This window comes from Tursiops truncatus, chromosome 7 (assembly GCF_011762595.2).
Source record: "Tursiops truncatus isolate mTurTru1 chromosome 7, mTurTru1.mat.Y, whole genome shotgun sequence".
In the NCBI taxonomy this organism is placed as follows: Eukaryota; Metazoa; Chordata; class Mammalia; order Artiodactyla; family Delphinidae; genus Tursiops; species Tursiops truncatus.
Window position 1 is genome coordinate 59,538,153 of NC_047040.1, and position 12,723 is coordinate 59,550,875.

At 38.1% G+C, this 12,723-nt stretch overlaps 1 protein-coding gene across 3 annotated transcripts in view; it reads right to left on the reverse strand.

Moving 5' to 3' along the window:
• Positions 1 to 12,723, reverse strand: part of RAPGEF4 (Rap guanine nucleotide exchange factor 4) — a 317,013-nt gene that overhangs the window by 35,357 nt on the left and 268,933 nt on the right. For all 3 annotated transcript variants that reach the window (XM_073807568.1, XM_019923308.3, XM_073807569.1), the window contains 2 exons: positions 11,774 to 11,852; positions 237 to 387 (listed from right to left, as the gene is read on the reverse strand). In XM_073807568.1, coding sequence (XP_073663669.1) covers positions 237 to 387; positions 11,774 to 11,852 — 230 coding nt within the window. The remainder of the gene's footprint in view (positions 1 to 236; positions 388 to 11,773; positions 11,853 to 12,723) is intronic.

The following is a 12,723-nucleotide window of genomic DNA, read 5'->3' on the forward strand; positions in this document are numbered from 1 at the left end:
AGAAAATAACCAAATGAAAATACATTAGAATGCTACTTCCAGTTATTGAATTAGAGGGGCAGGATAATGGATGATGCTTTTCTTTACTTTCCTTATAGTACCTTTCTGATGAACGAACATGTTAACAGAATCTAGAATCTGCAATTACAGTCCCTCCAGGGAAGCTGCCATGCCTATGGGTAGTCCCTGCATTGTAGGACAAAGGTGCATTCTTGGCAGGGATGACCCCCACGTACCTCCAGGAAAGCCATTGCCACATCATCCTCTTGCAGGACGTCTCCATACATGGCGGCCCACTGCAAAACCAGGCGGATGACTCGCCTCTTATTGTTGAGGGCATAATCCATTTTCTCCTGTTCTGTACCTTGTGAAGGCTGTGCGTGGTAAGTGCCAAGGAGTCAAGGAAGACATTTAGCCATTCACTGGGCTACTTGCAAAGACAGGGTGACAGATCCCAGCTTCAGAAAGCCTGCCTCCTGGACTACTGGAAACCTTCCTCAGGCCCTCAAGAAAACCCTCACCTGCACACGGGTTCTGGACCAGATGCAGACAAACTCAGCTGGCTTTGCCTTGATCGCTGCCCAAAGAATTAGACTTGCATGGCTCCACTTGGACTTGTGTGTTGACAAGGATTCTTGTTGCGCCTGGCTCCGGCTCTCATCACATTCCCTGCCTGCCTGCTGCCCTCCTTCAACTCTAGGGTAATGCTTCCTGCTGTTGCGCCTTGCCACCTCTTGTTGGCTCCCACAATTCTGGACACATCTCTACAATCCTTCATTATGTGCGCTTCAGTTAAACACTTACGAGTGGGCATCTAGTCCTGCTGGAACCGTGACTGACACAAAAAGCACATGGGAAGGAAGTGAGGCTCAGGTAGATAAACTCACCCAGGGTTAGGACAAGGAAAGGTTCCTGCTGTATCCGTCTTCCGGTGAGGGACTCAGACACAGTTTTTTTTAGACACAGTTTTTATACCATCCTTTTTTCTCTTGCTCAGAACCATTATTTAACTCTTATTGGCTTTTTGTGCATCAGTGGTTAGTCATCTTAACTACAGATTCCTTGAGGCTTGGGGTAACACGTTATTTTTCTTGTATTCCGTACCATGCCTAGCACAGTGACATTTACATAGAAATTGAAGTTATTACCAGTAATTGCATCTGGGAAGCAGAGATCCTAATGGGAAAGAGTTCTCCTCCTCTCTCTCTTTCTCCCTCTCTCTCATCCGTCCTTCCTCCCTCCCTCCCTCCCTCCTTCCCTCCTTCTCTTCGTTCCTTCCTTTTTGCTGAAGTTCCTAGTTTCCTAGAGCTGACTCAGCATGTACAGTCCCGAAACCAAGGGCTGAGTGCCCCCCACTCTTCATGTATAGCTCCACAGCCTCCTGGGAGCTAGAACTGACTGAATCCAGAGGGAGTAGGAAGAGGCTTTCTCTTTTTTCTCGTGAAAGTTACGAATCTTTACCTCTGGAAAAAACAACAGGAAGCACTGATTTGTTTCACAGAGTCTTGCCTTTCCCCTTACAGGTGTTTATTCACTAAGGTGGAGCTGGGAGTCATAGTATTTTCATAGCTGAATCTAGGCACGTGCTCAAGGATTCGGCCCCTCCACAGGCATCACACCATTCCAGTCCTCAACAGGCTGCTGAATCAGATTCTCAGGGGACACAGAGAAGACTCTACATGTAATTGATCTGCCTGAAATGGTCACAGGGGAGGTGCTGGGGCTTCTATTTATTCCCATAACAATCTCCCCAGGTTTTTAGAATATTTATGTGATTTTTAGATTTTATTTAACTCCTACAAAAAAGAAGGGGAAAGAGAAGAAACCTATATTCCCTTCAGAAAGCAGCCAAAGAATAAAGAGCATCCCACCAGGTCCCTTGTCTCAATATGATGTCAAAAATGCAAGCTAACAAGAGTAACATTTCAAATATAGTATTTGTAAATTCACACACATCAGAAAGGTTGCAGAAACCATTACTTTCCGTGGCTAAAGCTGGGATAATAATGCATGAACCATTTGATGGAGGAAGTCCTATGTGGAATCAAAATCTAACTCTTCTGCAGCACAAATAACAGTTTAGAAAGGATCAGTAATGCATACCACACACATTTTTAACATACGAAGAACACCATCTGAAATACATACTTAGCTAATGGCTGTTTCAAGAGTAGGTTAGTAGAGAATATCAAACACATAATAATCTAATGAGTTTGTCATATGATCAGGAAATACTTGAGAGAATAGAATAGAATAAGGTCATGACTCGTGATATCATGACAGCTGGGTTCTGGTAAGAAGCAATATGGCTGCTTGAATTCATGGGAAAAAGTCACAGAAAGATAACATGGTTCTGGTATTTGATTCTGGTAGCTCATAAAGTGCTAGTTTAAAGTCTGGAAGAGAATCTGGAATTATTCCCTTAATTGTTACCTTTAACACAATTAAGAAAAGGCCATAGTAGTCCAAGTGGCCAAACTCATCAGTCATATACTGAGTTGATTTCAGATGATTCACGGAATCATAGAATCTGAGCTTTATCTCCTTCAATTCCACCATTTTTAGAGGTAAGGGAACAGGTAGAATGAGGTGAAGTGATTTTTCTGAATTTATCAATGGAATTCTTCCAACTAGAACTCAGCTCTCTTACCTCCCGCCCCAGTACTCTGTTGACTTGTTTACGTTACTGTGTTTGTCTAATATTATTATTTCTTTATCCAAACATATACTATGCAGCAGAATTAGGTAACCTAGAAGTTTGTTGGATAACAGGGAAATCCATGTGAGATGTAGAACTGATCCTCAAAAGCCCTCAAAGAAGACAAAGCACATACAGAAAACCAAGAGTTAATTGTCGCAGCCTTGACCATCTGAGAGTCAGCGAAGCAGGATCCCTCATGTCTGAACTAGACCCTCTCTGCTATATATATTCAACCAGTTCTCTTGTCCAACGTCTGTTGGTTTAGAAAGCAGTGGCTCTCCACTCCTAATCAGACCAGACATTCTTAAACTACTGATGATTCAAATCCTAATTTGAGGTTTCTCATTATGGTAATACGACTTTTCACCATCCAAGAGCATTACATAAGAATCCTTCAGCAACATAGATGGACCTCGAGATTATCATATTAAAATGAAGTCAGACAGAGAAAGACAAATATCATATGATATCACTTGTATGTGTAATCTAATAAAAAGATACAAATGTCCTTCTATACAAAACAGAAATATACCCACAGACATAGAAAACAAACTTATGGCTACCACAGGGGATGGTGGGGGGCAGGGGGAGAGATAAATTAGGAGTTTGGGATTAACATATACACACTACAATGTATAAAACAGATAATCAACAAGGACCTACTGTATAGCACAGGGAACTATACTCAGTATCTTGTAATAACCTATAATGGAAAAGGATCTGAAAAAGAACATATATATCTATAACTGAATCACTTTGCTGTACACTTGAAACTAACACAACATTATAAATTAACTATACTTCAATAAAAAAAGAAAACAAATTCAAAAAAAAGAATCCTTAACTGCAGGAACCATGTCATAAATTCAATGTGAATCTCTACATTTCCTAATCAAGGACTGGGCATGTAAACATAAAAAGCCTCAAATGTTCACCTTAAACTATTCAGTGACACTGTTTGGAGTGCTACATATAATAGAATATTCTTTAAACTGTTTTTCCCCCAAAATATCACAGCTCTTTAAAACTCTTTATCTAAATTACCTGAAATTCCATTTTGTCGAGATATCAAATGCAGATCATAGATACATTCTAAATAAGTTCATATTCAGTGTTACCAGGTTGACTAAGTCTACAGTAAATACCAAAATCTGGTACATCTTTTAAACAGAACCTTTTAGTTATTGGGTATTTAGTTTATAGGACCACAGGCTTTCAGAATGGCTAAATCTTTATTGAACTGGACCAGCCCCTTTGACATATAAACATGGATGAAGACAAATTGGATCTGTTTTCAGTGAGGTATTAGGGCTGAGAATCAGAAGAGGTGAAGGCCACAGAGTCTTTCTACCCTGCCAACAGCAGGTTTAATATTCCACTGAGGCATTTTCCTCATGCCGGCTCTGCCGTTCAAACACTGTAATTATTTCATATATTTTTACCTAGTTATTATCTTACTCACCACAGGCACCTGTAATTTTTCTGTATTTTTTTTACTGCTCATTTACTTATTCTTAATTCAGCTAATAATGGTTCCATGTATTAAAATTATCATGGGGAAAGTAAGTGAAAACCTCCTAGGATGTAGAGGCAGCAGATTCATTACAGCCTACAACAGGGAATAAAATATTATGTATATTTTTTGCAGTAAGTACATGCTAATTATGCAGCTATTTATAAAACACTTATCAACATTCAAACTGATACTCTTCAATGTTGTTGTTTTTTAAAACCCTGCTTTGCATACAAGATCTCTGCTTGAAGCTGAAAACAAACTTTGGGGGTCATCTGCCCACTGACTAGACAAAGCTTTTGCACATTATCTTACGCCACATTCCTCGCATGATGGTACAATTATTTATTTATAGGGGGCAATATTTACACAGGGCTTTAAGGTTTATAATGTATTTCCCACACACAGCCTTATTTGATCTTCGCAAAAACCTGGTGAGGTGGGTAGGGCAGGTATAATTACCCCTATTATAGAGGTTAAGGATAATTGCCAAGTAATATAGGTTTCAAGACGCAGGTCTTAAACACGGGTCTTTTGACTGCAGAGCTCTTGCTTTTCCTACTGTAGTATGGGCCTCTTTACTACCCTGCTTGACTTTGTGGAGCCTCCCCACATCCTGAGCACCAAGTCTACTCCTTCCTTGTTGCAGCATGTGCTTGGGAATGCAAGTTCTGGAACTAGACCATCTGGGTTCATCTCTTGGCTTCCCCACTTATCAACTGTGAAACCCCTGGTCAGTTACCTGACCATTTAGAGCCTCAGTCTCTCCATCATCAGAAAACTTCATAGGATTGCTGTTAAGAAGGAGATGAGGCAATACTGGTAAACCATGTAGAATGGCATCGGAGACATATTAGGTACTCAGTTAAAGGTTATCGATCATCATTATCGCTGATCCACCTCTGGAAATAATACAAAATCTTTAAATGGATGGCTTTGGAATTTTTCATAAGACCAGGCATTTCTGAGTTTAACACTGTGATGCTGTTCCTACCAACACAGCTGCTCCTGTGTTTGTGTGCACCTTCCTTATCGCCTATCGTGTGTAACCAATCCTTATTGCTTATCTATTAATTTGGAGCTCACATGAGCTCTTTCTGCCTCCCATTTTCTTGCTCAGAGTATTTTTTTTCCTCACTGATTTTCAGACTTCTCTGCATTTCTAGAAGCCTTTAGTTCTTGGCTATTCTTTTTAGTTTTAGTCAGGGGTTTGTACTCATAGCAGAGCAGTTAGGACTTGGCCTAATGGAACAATTGCTTGGGTTCAAATATTGTTCCAACCCTTACTAGCTACGTAACTTGGGGCAAATTATTTATCTGCTTAGTCTCACTTCCTTAATGCAAAAAGAGTACACATCTCACAGTGTTGACATGAGGCTGAGAAAATGTATATAAAATACTTTGTAGAATATCTGATAATACAGCCATTTTCTTTGAAAGAGGATACCACGTTCATATCATCATCAAACCAAGCCTTCCTTATTGGAAATAAACTGAAATTGCTTATCTGCAGAGATAAATTGTTCTTATAGTGCCACATGGATCAAACACTTTTTGGAACCAAGTAAAGGACTAAAATGGTAAAATTTGGCTTCAACAAAATTTAAGCTGACAATCTTCCTTAGAAATGCCAAGAATATTCCTAAAAACATGGCTTTAAGAATCTGACGCTCTTTTGTAAATCTTGATTTACAAATTTCGGTAATTGGTCCTCTTAGAGAACCCAAGTCAACTTATAAAGAGAATACCCCCCGGTCATTTTCACGGAGAAATAAAGGATGGAGACTGCCTTTTCAGTAAGGAAAGCTATTGTGTTTACTTTGTTTCTGTATAAGAGACGTAATACATACGAAGGCAGTTTTAGCTAAAACTTAGTGGCAAATCTGTATTCCATATTTTCTTTTTAATTCAAGAAACTAAATTATTTTCACGCCAAAAGCATAAAATTCATGTTCAATACTAAGACAAAAGAAATTAGGATACTAAGAGAAAATATTTGACCAAAATTATTGCTGTATTTAAATTTTTATAAATTTATAATTTATATTATATATATATTATATATATATTATATATATTATATATATATTAGGATATTTGGAAATTAGGATACTAAGAGAAAATATTTGACCAAAATTATTGCTGTATTTAAATTTTTATAAATTTATAATTTATATTATATATATATAATATATATATTATAAACTTAAAATTTTATAAATTTAAATATAAACCATTTATCACTTAAATTTAATTTAAAAACTTAAAATAAATTTAAATATAAACCATTTATCACTTAAGATTATTGTTTAGAACAGATAGTATTGTATTTGTTGACATAACAGAGACTCTATCGGTAGGGTAAGCTTCAGGATTGGTCCAAGTGTAATGATGTCATCATAGACTTCATTTTTTCCCTGACGCTCAACTCATCTCAGCTTTGTCATAGGGCTTATTCCCCTAATGGTTGTAGGACGGCTGCCACAGGCAATTGGGGCAACAGGCTGCCTGTTCTTTCTTTTTTATTGAAGTATAGTCGATTTACTATACTGTGTTTGTTTCAGGTGTACAGCATAGTGATTCAGTTATTTTTTTTCTGATTGTATTCCATTATATGTTGTTACAAGATACTGACTATAATTCCCTGTGCCATATAGTAAATCCTTATTGCTTATCTATTTTATGTATAGTAGTTTATATCTGTTGATCCCATACTCCTAATTTGTCGCCGCCCCCTTTGGTGACCATGAGTTTGTTCTCAAAGTCTGTGAGTCCGTTTCTGTTTTGTTCCTGTTCTCTTAACTGCTTTTTACTCAGAAGCCCCAGGAAGCCTCTCTTTGAATCTCACTGGCCCTGTCTACATTGGGCCTGCAATGTGAGAGCCAATCACGGTCAAAGGCAGCCAATTACCATGACCAGCTAGACTGACCACCTGACATGGCACTGATGGTGGGGACTCAAATACAATGTCCATTGCAACTGGAATTACATTAATGCTACACGGAGTTCCTCCAAACATCTGTTAGTACATGAGGAATCTTAGGTGGTTATTTGGCTTCCGAGTGCCTTGTAAAATGTAAATAAATATCATACCGGTGCCTTTTTTGCCTCACATGTGGGGGCTGGTGTTGGAAAGATAAAGTAAATGATGTGAAAATGCTCTGAATCAAAGATACGTTTATTAAAATTCAAAATAATATTAACTCAGCTGTGATCACTTAATTGAAGGCCTGCCTGCATTTGTACAGACAAAAAGAAGGCAGAGTTTAACCATAAAACACAAAATTACAACAATAGGACAGCAATAAACATCAAAAGCGTTAAAATATTCCGTATTCTTTGCTTACATTTAGAAACTTAAAGTAAGGAATATATGTGGGCAAAGGTTTAGCTGGAAGGATGCTGATTCATCCCACTGTGTTTGTTATAGGAAAAAATGTGGAGATAATCTAAATATTCGATAGGAAGAGGCTAAGAAAATTAATTATGACATATCTACCATATAATATTGTGAATCAATAAAAATGATAACATGTTATTCTCATGCATCCTCGTCACCTTGTCGCCCAGCACAGTATAACATTGTAAGTGTTCAGTGTTTGTGGAATTATCTGGAAAAAATGTAGTTTTATTTGTATATACTGATTTGAAAAGATATCCACAACATACTAAGTGAAGAAAACCATATTTTTAAAAACTATATACAACATGATCTCACTTATATAAAATTATACATGTATATAATTTCTGAAAACTTTTTCATACTACAATGGTGAGATACCTGGTGAATTTTATCCTTTTTCTGTAAATTGAACTTTTTACAATGAGAATGTTCTATTTTTAAGGATGACAAAGCTATCTATATTTAGAAAAATGGTGTGAAAAAAATTAATGGGAGAGAAATGGCTCTGTTTGTTTAGTAGCAAACCATACACAGTTATTTAACGTATGACCCCATTCTTATATTTCAAAGCATATATCTATATGTATAGAAAAAAGACTGGAAGGCTACATACCAAAATGTTAACCATAGTAATACCTGGTAGGTTTATAGGGGGTTTTAATTTTCTTTTTAAAGACTAATGGAAAATTGAACTGAATTCTAAGTACAGATTTTAAAAAGATTAAAGAAACTAGAGATGAAAAGTACAGAAATTGAACAAACATAATTTTAAAAACTCATTATAAAGCACTTGTATTCATCAGGCCAAATCATGTTCCAAGCATATCTAATGAATAGAGAGTCTCTCTCATTAGCACATAAAAGGTCTGAAATATTAATGTTAAACAGAGTTTTACCATCTTCTTCTGTGCTAAAAGCAAAATTGGAGGAGACATACAATGTGGATTAAGGACAGAGAGAGCCACCAGTGGCTCGGGGCTCAAATCTTTTCTGTACTAGTAATTACCTTTCTCTGAGCAAATCATAATTTTTCATTATCCTAGTTTATTGATTTGGAAAAAGAGCAGTGAAAACACTGACTTCTTCGTAGAGCTGCTATGAAAAGGCACACATATTAAGTACTTAAAAACACTCAGCCAAATCAACTCACTCAGCATAAGTGCTTTAATGGAACGTGGTTAAGTATTATATTTTCCTATCCCTAAATCCCGTAACAACATGGGTATTAGCCCACTTGCTCCGTGTTACATGCTATCTCCCTGTCACCTGAGGACATGGTGCTAAGCAGTTTATATGTGTTTGTTTTTGTTTTTTTTGACTGTTCATTGTCTATTTCTCCACTTCCTCTGTTTTTCTTTACAGGCAGTCTCTATAAAACTGTCCAGTAAAGTGCTTTGCCTTTCTTTGACCAATATATCAGCAGTGACTCAAGCTACTCCCAGGGATGTGGGAATGAGGTGAGGGCCCAGGATGTTTGGAGTAGATTTACTCTAAAAGCTGTTCCTTAGTTGCTACCCCTGAGGTTCCCTTCTAAGGTCTGGACTCTTTAAGGATTCCTTCAGTTCTCTGAGTTACCCCATCCCTCTGATGAATTCCTTTATTCCTGAAGTCACTCACAGTTGGTTTACGTTACTTATGACCAAAAAAAGGAGCTTATATAAGAAGCCTATATAACATCGCCCTGGAGGCAAAGGGACTAAAGCTTGAGTCTTTAGCATGATATAAACACACTTACACATATGTGACTTTCAAGGATAGAGCCCTTTCCATTCGTTTGCCTGCAGCAGGATAAGTTTCTGGCCTCCCTGGCATGCTTTCTCGAGGCATTAGAGGACAGTAATTCTTGTTTTACTCCCAGTATCTAAGGACTGGACTTAAGCTGTCCAATATGGCAGCCACTAGCCACATCTGGCTATTTACATTTAAATTAATAGAAATTAAATAAAATGAACAATTCAGTTCCTTAGTCATAGTGGCCAATTTCAAGGCTAGTGGCTACTGGACTAGCACAGATATAGAATACTTCCATCACTGCAAAAAGTTCTATTGGACACTATTTATTTGGTTTTAACAAATTAGGCCCACTTTGGTTTTTAGCCAACTGAAGCACAGATGAACATGTATCATGCATGCAATACATTACCAAGAAATGTTCTTAAACTCTAATTAAAAGATAAGCTTTTAAAGAAATAAGTTGTGAAGAAAAAAAAAGTGACACACCCCATGCTTGGAACCCTAAGACCTGGATAAATCCTAGTTCTGCCACTTGCCTTGGGTATGTTTGTTTTTGCCTCAGAATCCTCATTTGTCAAATAAAGCTGATACTAACCCAATAGAGTCCTGTAAGGATAAAGTAGTATAATATGGGTCAGTGGTGCCTGACACATAGAGTTGATTCAAAATAGAACAATTAAGAGAATCTAAGTTCTCAAAGGGCGGGATGTGAAGGAGGTGGTCTGAGGGCACTAAGTAGTGTAGATGATACCCAACCATCCTGATTCCTTCCATCTCTGAGAAGAGAATTGGGATTGGATATCACAGGCCTCCTTTGATTCTACTGTCCACTCTCCTGCCTTCTCCTCCTCCCTGCAACATCATCCCCGCCACATCCCTACTGGGGCATGGCATAGACTTTCCCTCTAGGATCTTCTATTTTAAGAACAGAGGTCAGTGCTATGAATGTTCTCAATCAATTCTGAAGGAGAATAAGCTAATAAGAAATCAGAATTTGCCGGAAGAATAGAAGCTTAATGTTTGGGGCTTTGAGTTGTAAAGATATGACTTGGCCCACTACGTTCTCTCAGCCTTTTTTCGGTTTTGTTTGCCTTAAGCTTATCAACATGCTAACTGTTGGGGGGAAAAAAAAATCTAAACTCAATGGTGGTTTTTATTTTTCCTTCCAACAAATCTCAAAGGTCTAATAATGATTACTAAGTATGGAGTTAAAGAGCACAGAGAGATCCTGAATGTGTTAATTTGACTTGAGAAAAACTATGTATGAGCCAGAAAGAACGTGTAATATATTTAAGTCTCATTAAGCTGTCATTACTTGGAAAGGTATTTTCCAGGCAAATAAACACCCAAATCTCACTCTTGCAGCATCCTCAGAATAGCACATTCAACTCCAATCTCCTATCCTCACACATTCTGTTGACTTCAAAGAGAATTATGGGTGAACAAGAAAATGAAAATCAGGTAGGGCAATTATAATTCTGAAAAAGGAAAACAGGCCACATTGATTGGGTTGCTCAGAGAAAAGAGAGCCATTCTCCTTCACTATATTTCGCTGCTCAAGAAGGCCAAAGTATTTGGGGGCCTAATTTTTTGCTGCTTTAAAAATAAAGCAGAATTGGAAAGTATACTTTCACATTCTGCCAAAGTTGAGGGTGAATCTCATTCATAATATTCACTCCTCTTATTCAACTTGTATCTTCTGAATGTTCCCTCTGTACCAGACACTGTGCACCCACTGGTCAACTCAATAGACTATTGAAAAGCTGCCCCCAAACAAGTTCAGTGTGAAGCTACCTAGAGGAACTGCCATTAGAATTTCAAGTTTTATATCTTTGACATAAGTCCATGGGATAATGATAAAAATAGCCACAAAGGAATACCTTTCGGTATCTAGAGAACAGGGTGAACTAGGACGAATGTGAAAGAAAAGTGACCCCCCAATGATAACTTGTATCTATCTCAGCAGGTTAGTGTTCTGATTAATACTACAGCTTAGAGGGACACAAACAGATCACCGTCCATCCTGCCAGGTATCCGGACAGAGGTACAAAGTCTGTCTCCAAGCTTAGGAAACTATCCCTAATAATATTCTCTAATGATATTGTTCACCATAGCCTTCCTGGCCTACCTCCCAGGTATGTATGTTTCTCATCAGCATTACCTTCCTTATAAGGGTAAACTGGCTCACTTTTCTCTGCACAGGGAATAAGGAGGAAATCCTTAAACATGGCACAGCAAAACCATGCCAGGGAGAGCTGGAAACCTACGCGAGGGGAAAACTGCTGAGGTTTCAGAGTTCGACAAGGGCGGAAAGCACAATTCTGCCCGAGCCATGACTTACCTTGAGAGCATGCAATGAGATAACGGCCATGTACGTGTGGGGTGTTGTCGAGGGGACAGACTTCTCACAACAAAAGGATATTGGGCCACCAGAGCTGGGCAAAGCTGGGTATTCGGCATAAAAACACAGTGCATCATAACAAAGTCATTTAAAACTGAATCTGCAGGGGGGCAAAACAAAGCAGAAAAGGAAATCAGATTCCTGTAGAAAAGTTTAGGAAAGCAGGAGTATCTATTCATTTGTTCTTGGACAGTGGTTCTTACACATCGGCTTGGGGTATTGTGGTTTTACTGTACAAAGAAGCACTGTGTATAAAAGTAATACGATTGACAGAGCTTGAGATCAAAACTCAATTTCTTAGGACAATGGACAAAACGTATGGTAGTTTTAAAAGAGACAGACTTGTAATAATGACACTGGTCACCTGAGCCACAATTAAAAAAATATATATATATATAAAACTAAGGAGCCACACGTGGGCAGTACCATGTGTGCAGGATTAGGACGTGGTCATTTCTTTGTCTATTTTACACCACCTGTCTTTGGTCAATCTCTCTTTTCCTTTATATCTTTTTTACCTTCTATTTCCAGAAGGAGCAATAAAAGATGAAAGGGTGATAGAATCACAGAAAAAGGAGGTGGTAAGAGCAGAGAACTGGTGAGGGAAACAGAAGCAGAAAAAAAAGAAAAAAAAAGACAAGATAAAGGCTGTGAGCAGCAATTGAAGCAAAACAAAAGCTCTCCAGTAGATTAAAATGGTGTATGTCCTATATTTGAAGCTATTTTTAGATAGGTAAGTGGGGGAGATGGCAAAAGAAATAAGGCAAGTCCCCCCAGATAAGCTTCATCTTGAATGTGATGCTGGTTCTTCATTGCAAAGACTATATTATCCAGGCAGCCTTAATGCGAAAGCACGTAAAGACAGACCTAAAAGCCTTAGGAGTACACAAGTTAAAGCTTTGGAATCCAAGATACTTATGGGGGTTTTCAATTAAAAATGAACTACCATGGCTGAGATCTGTGAAACTCAC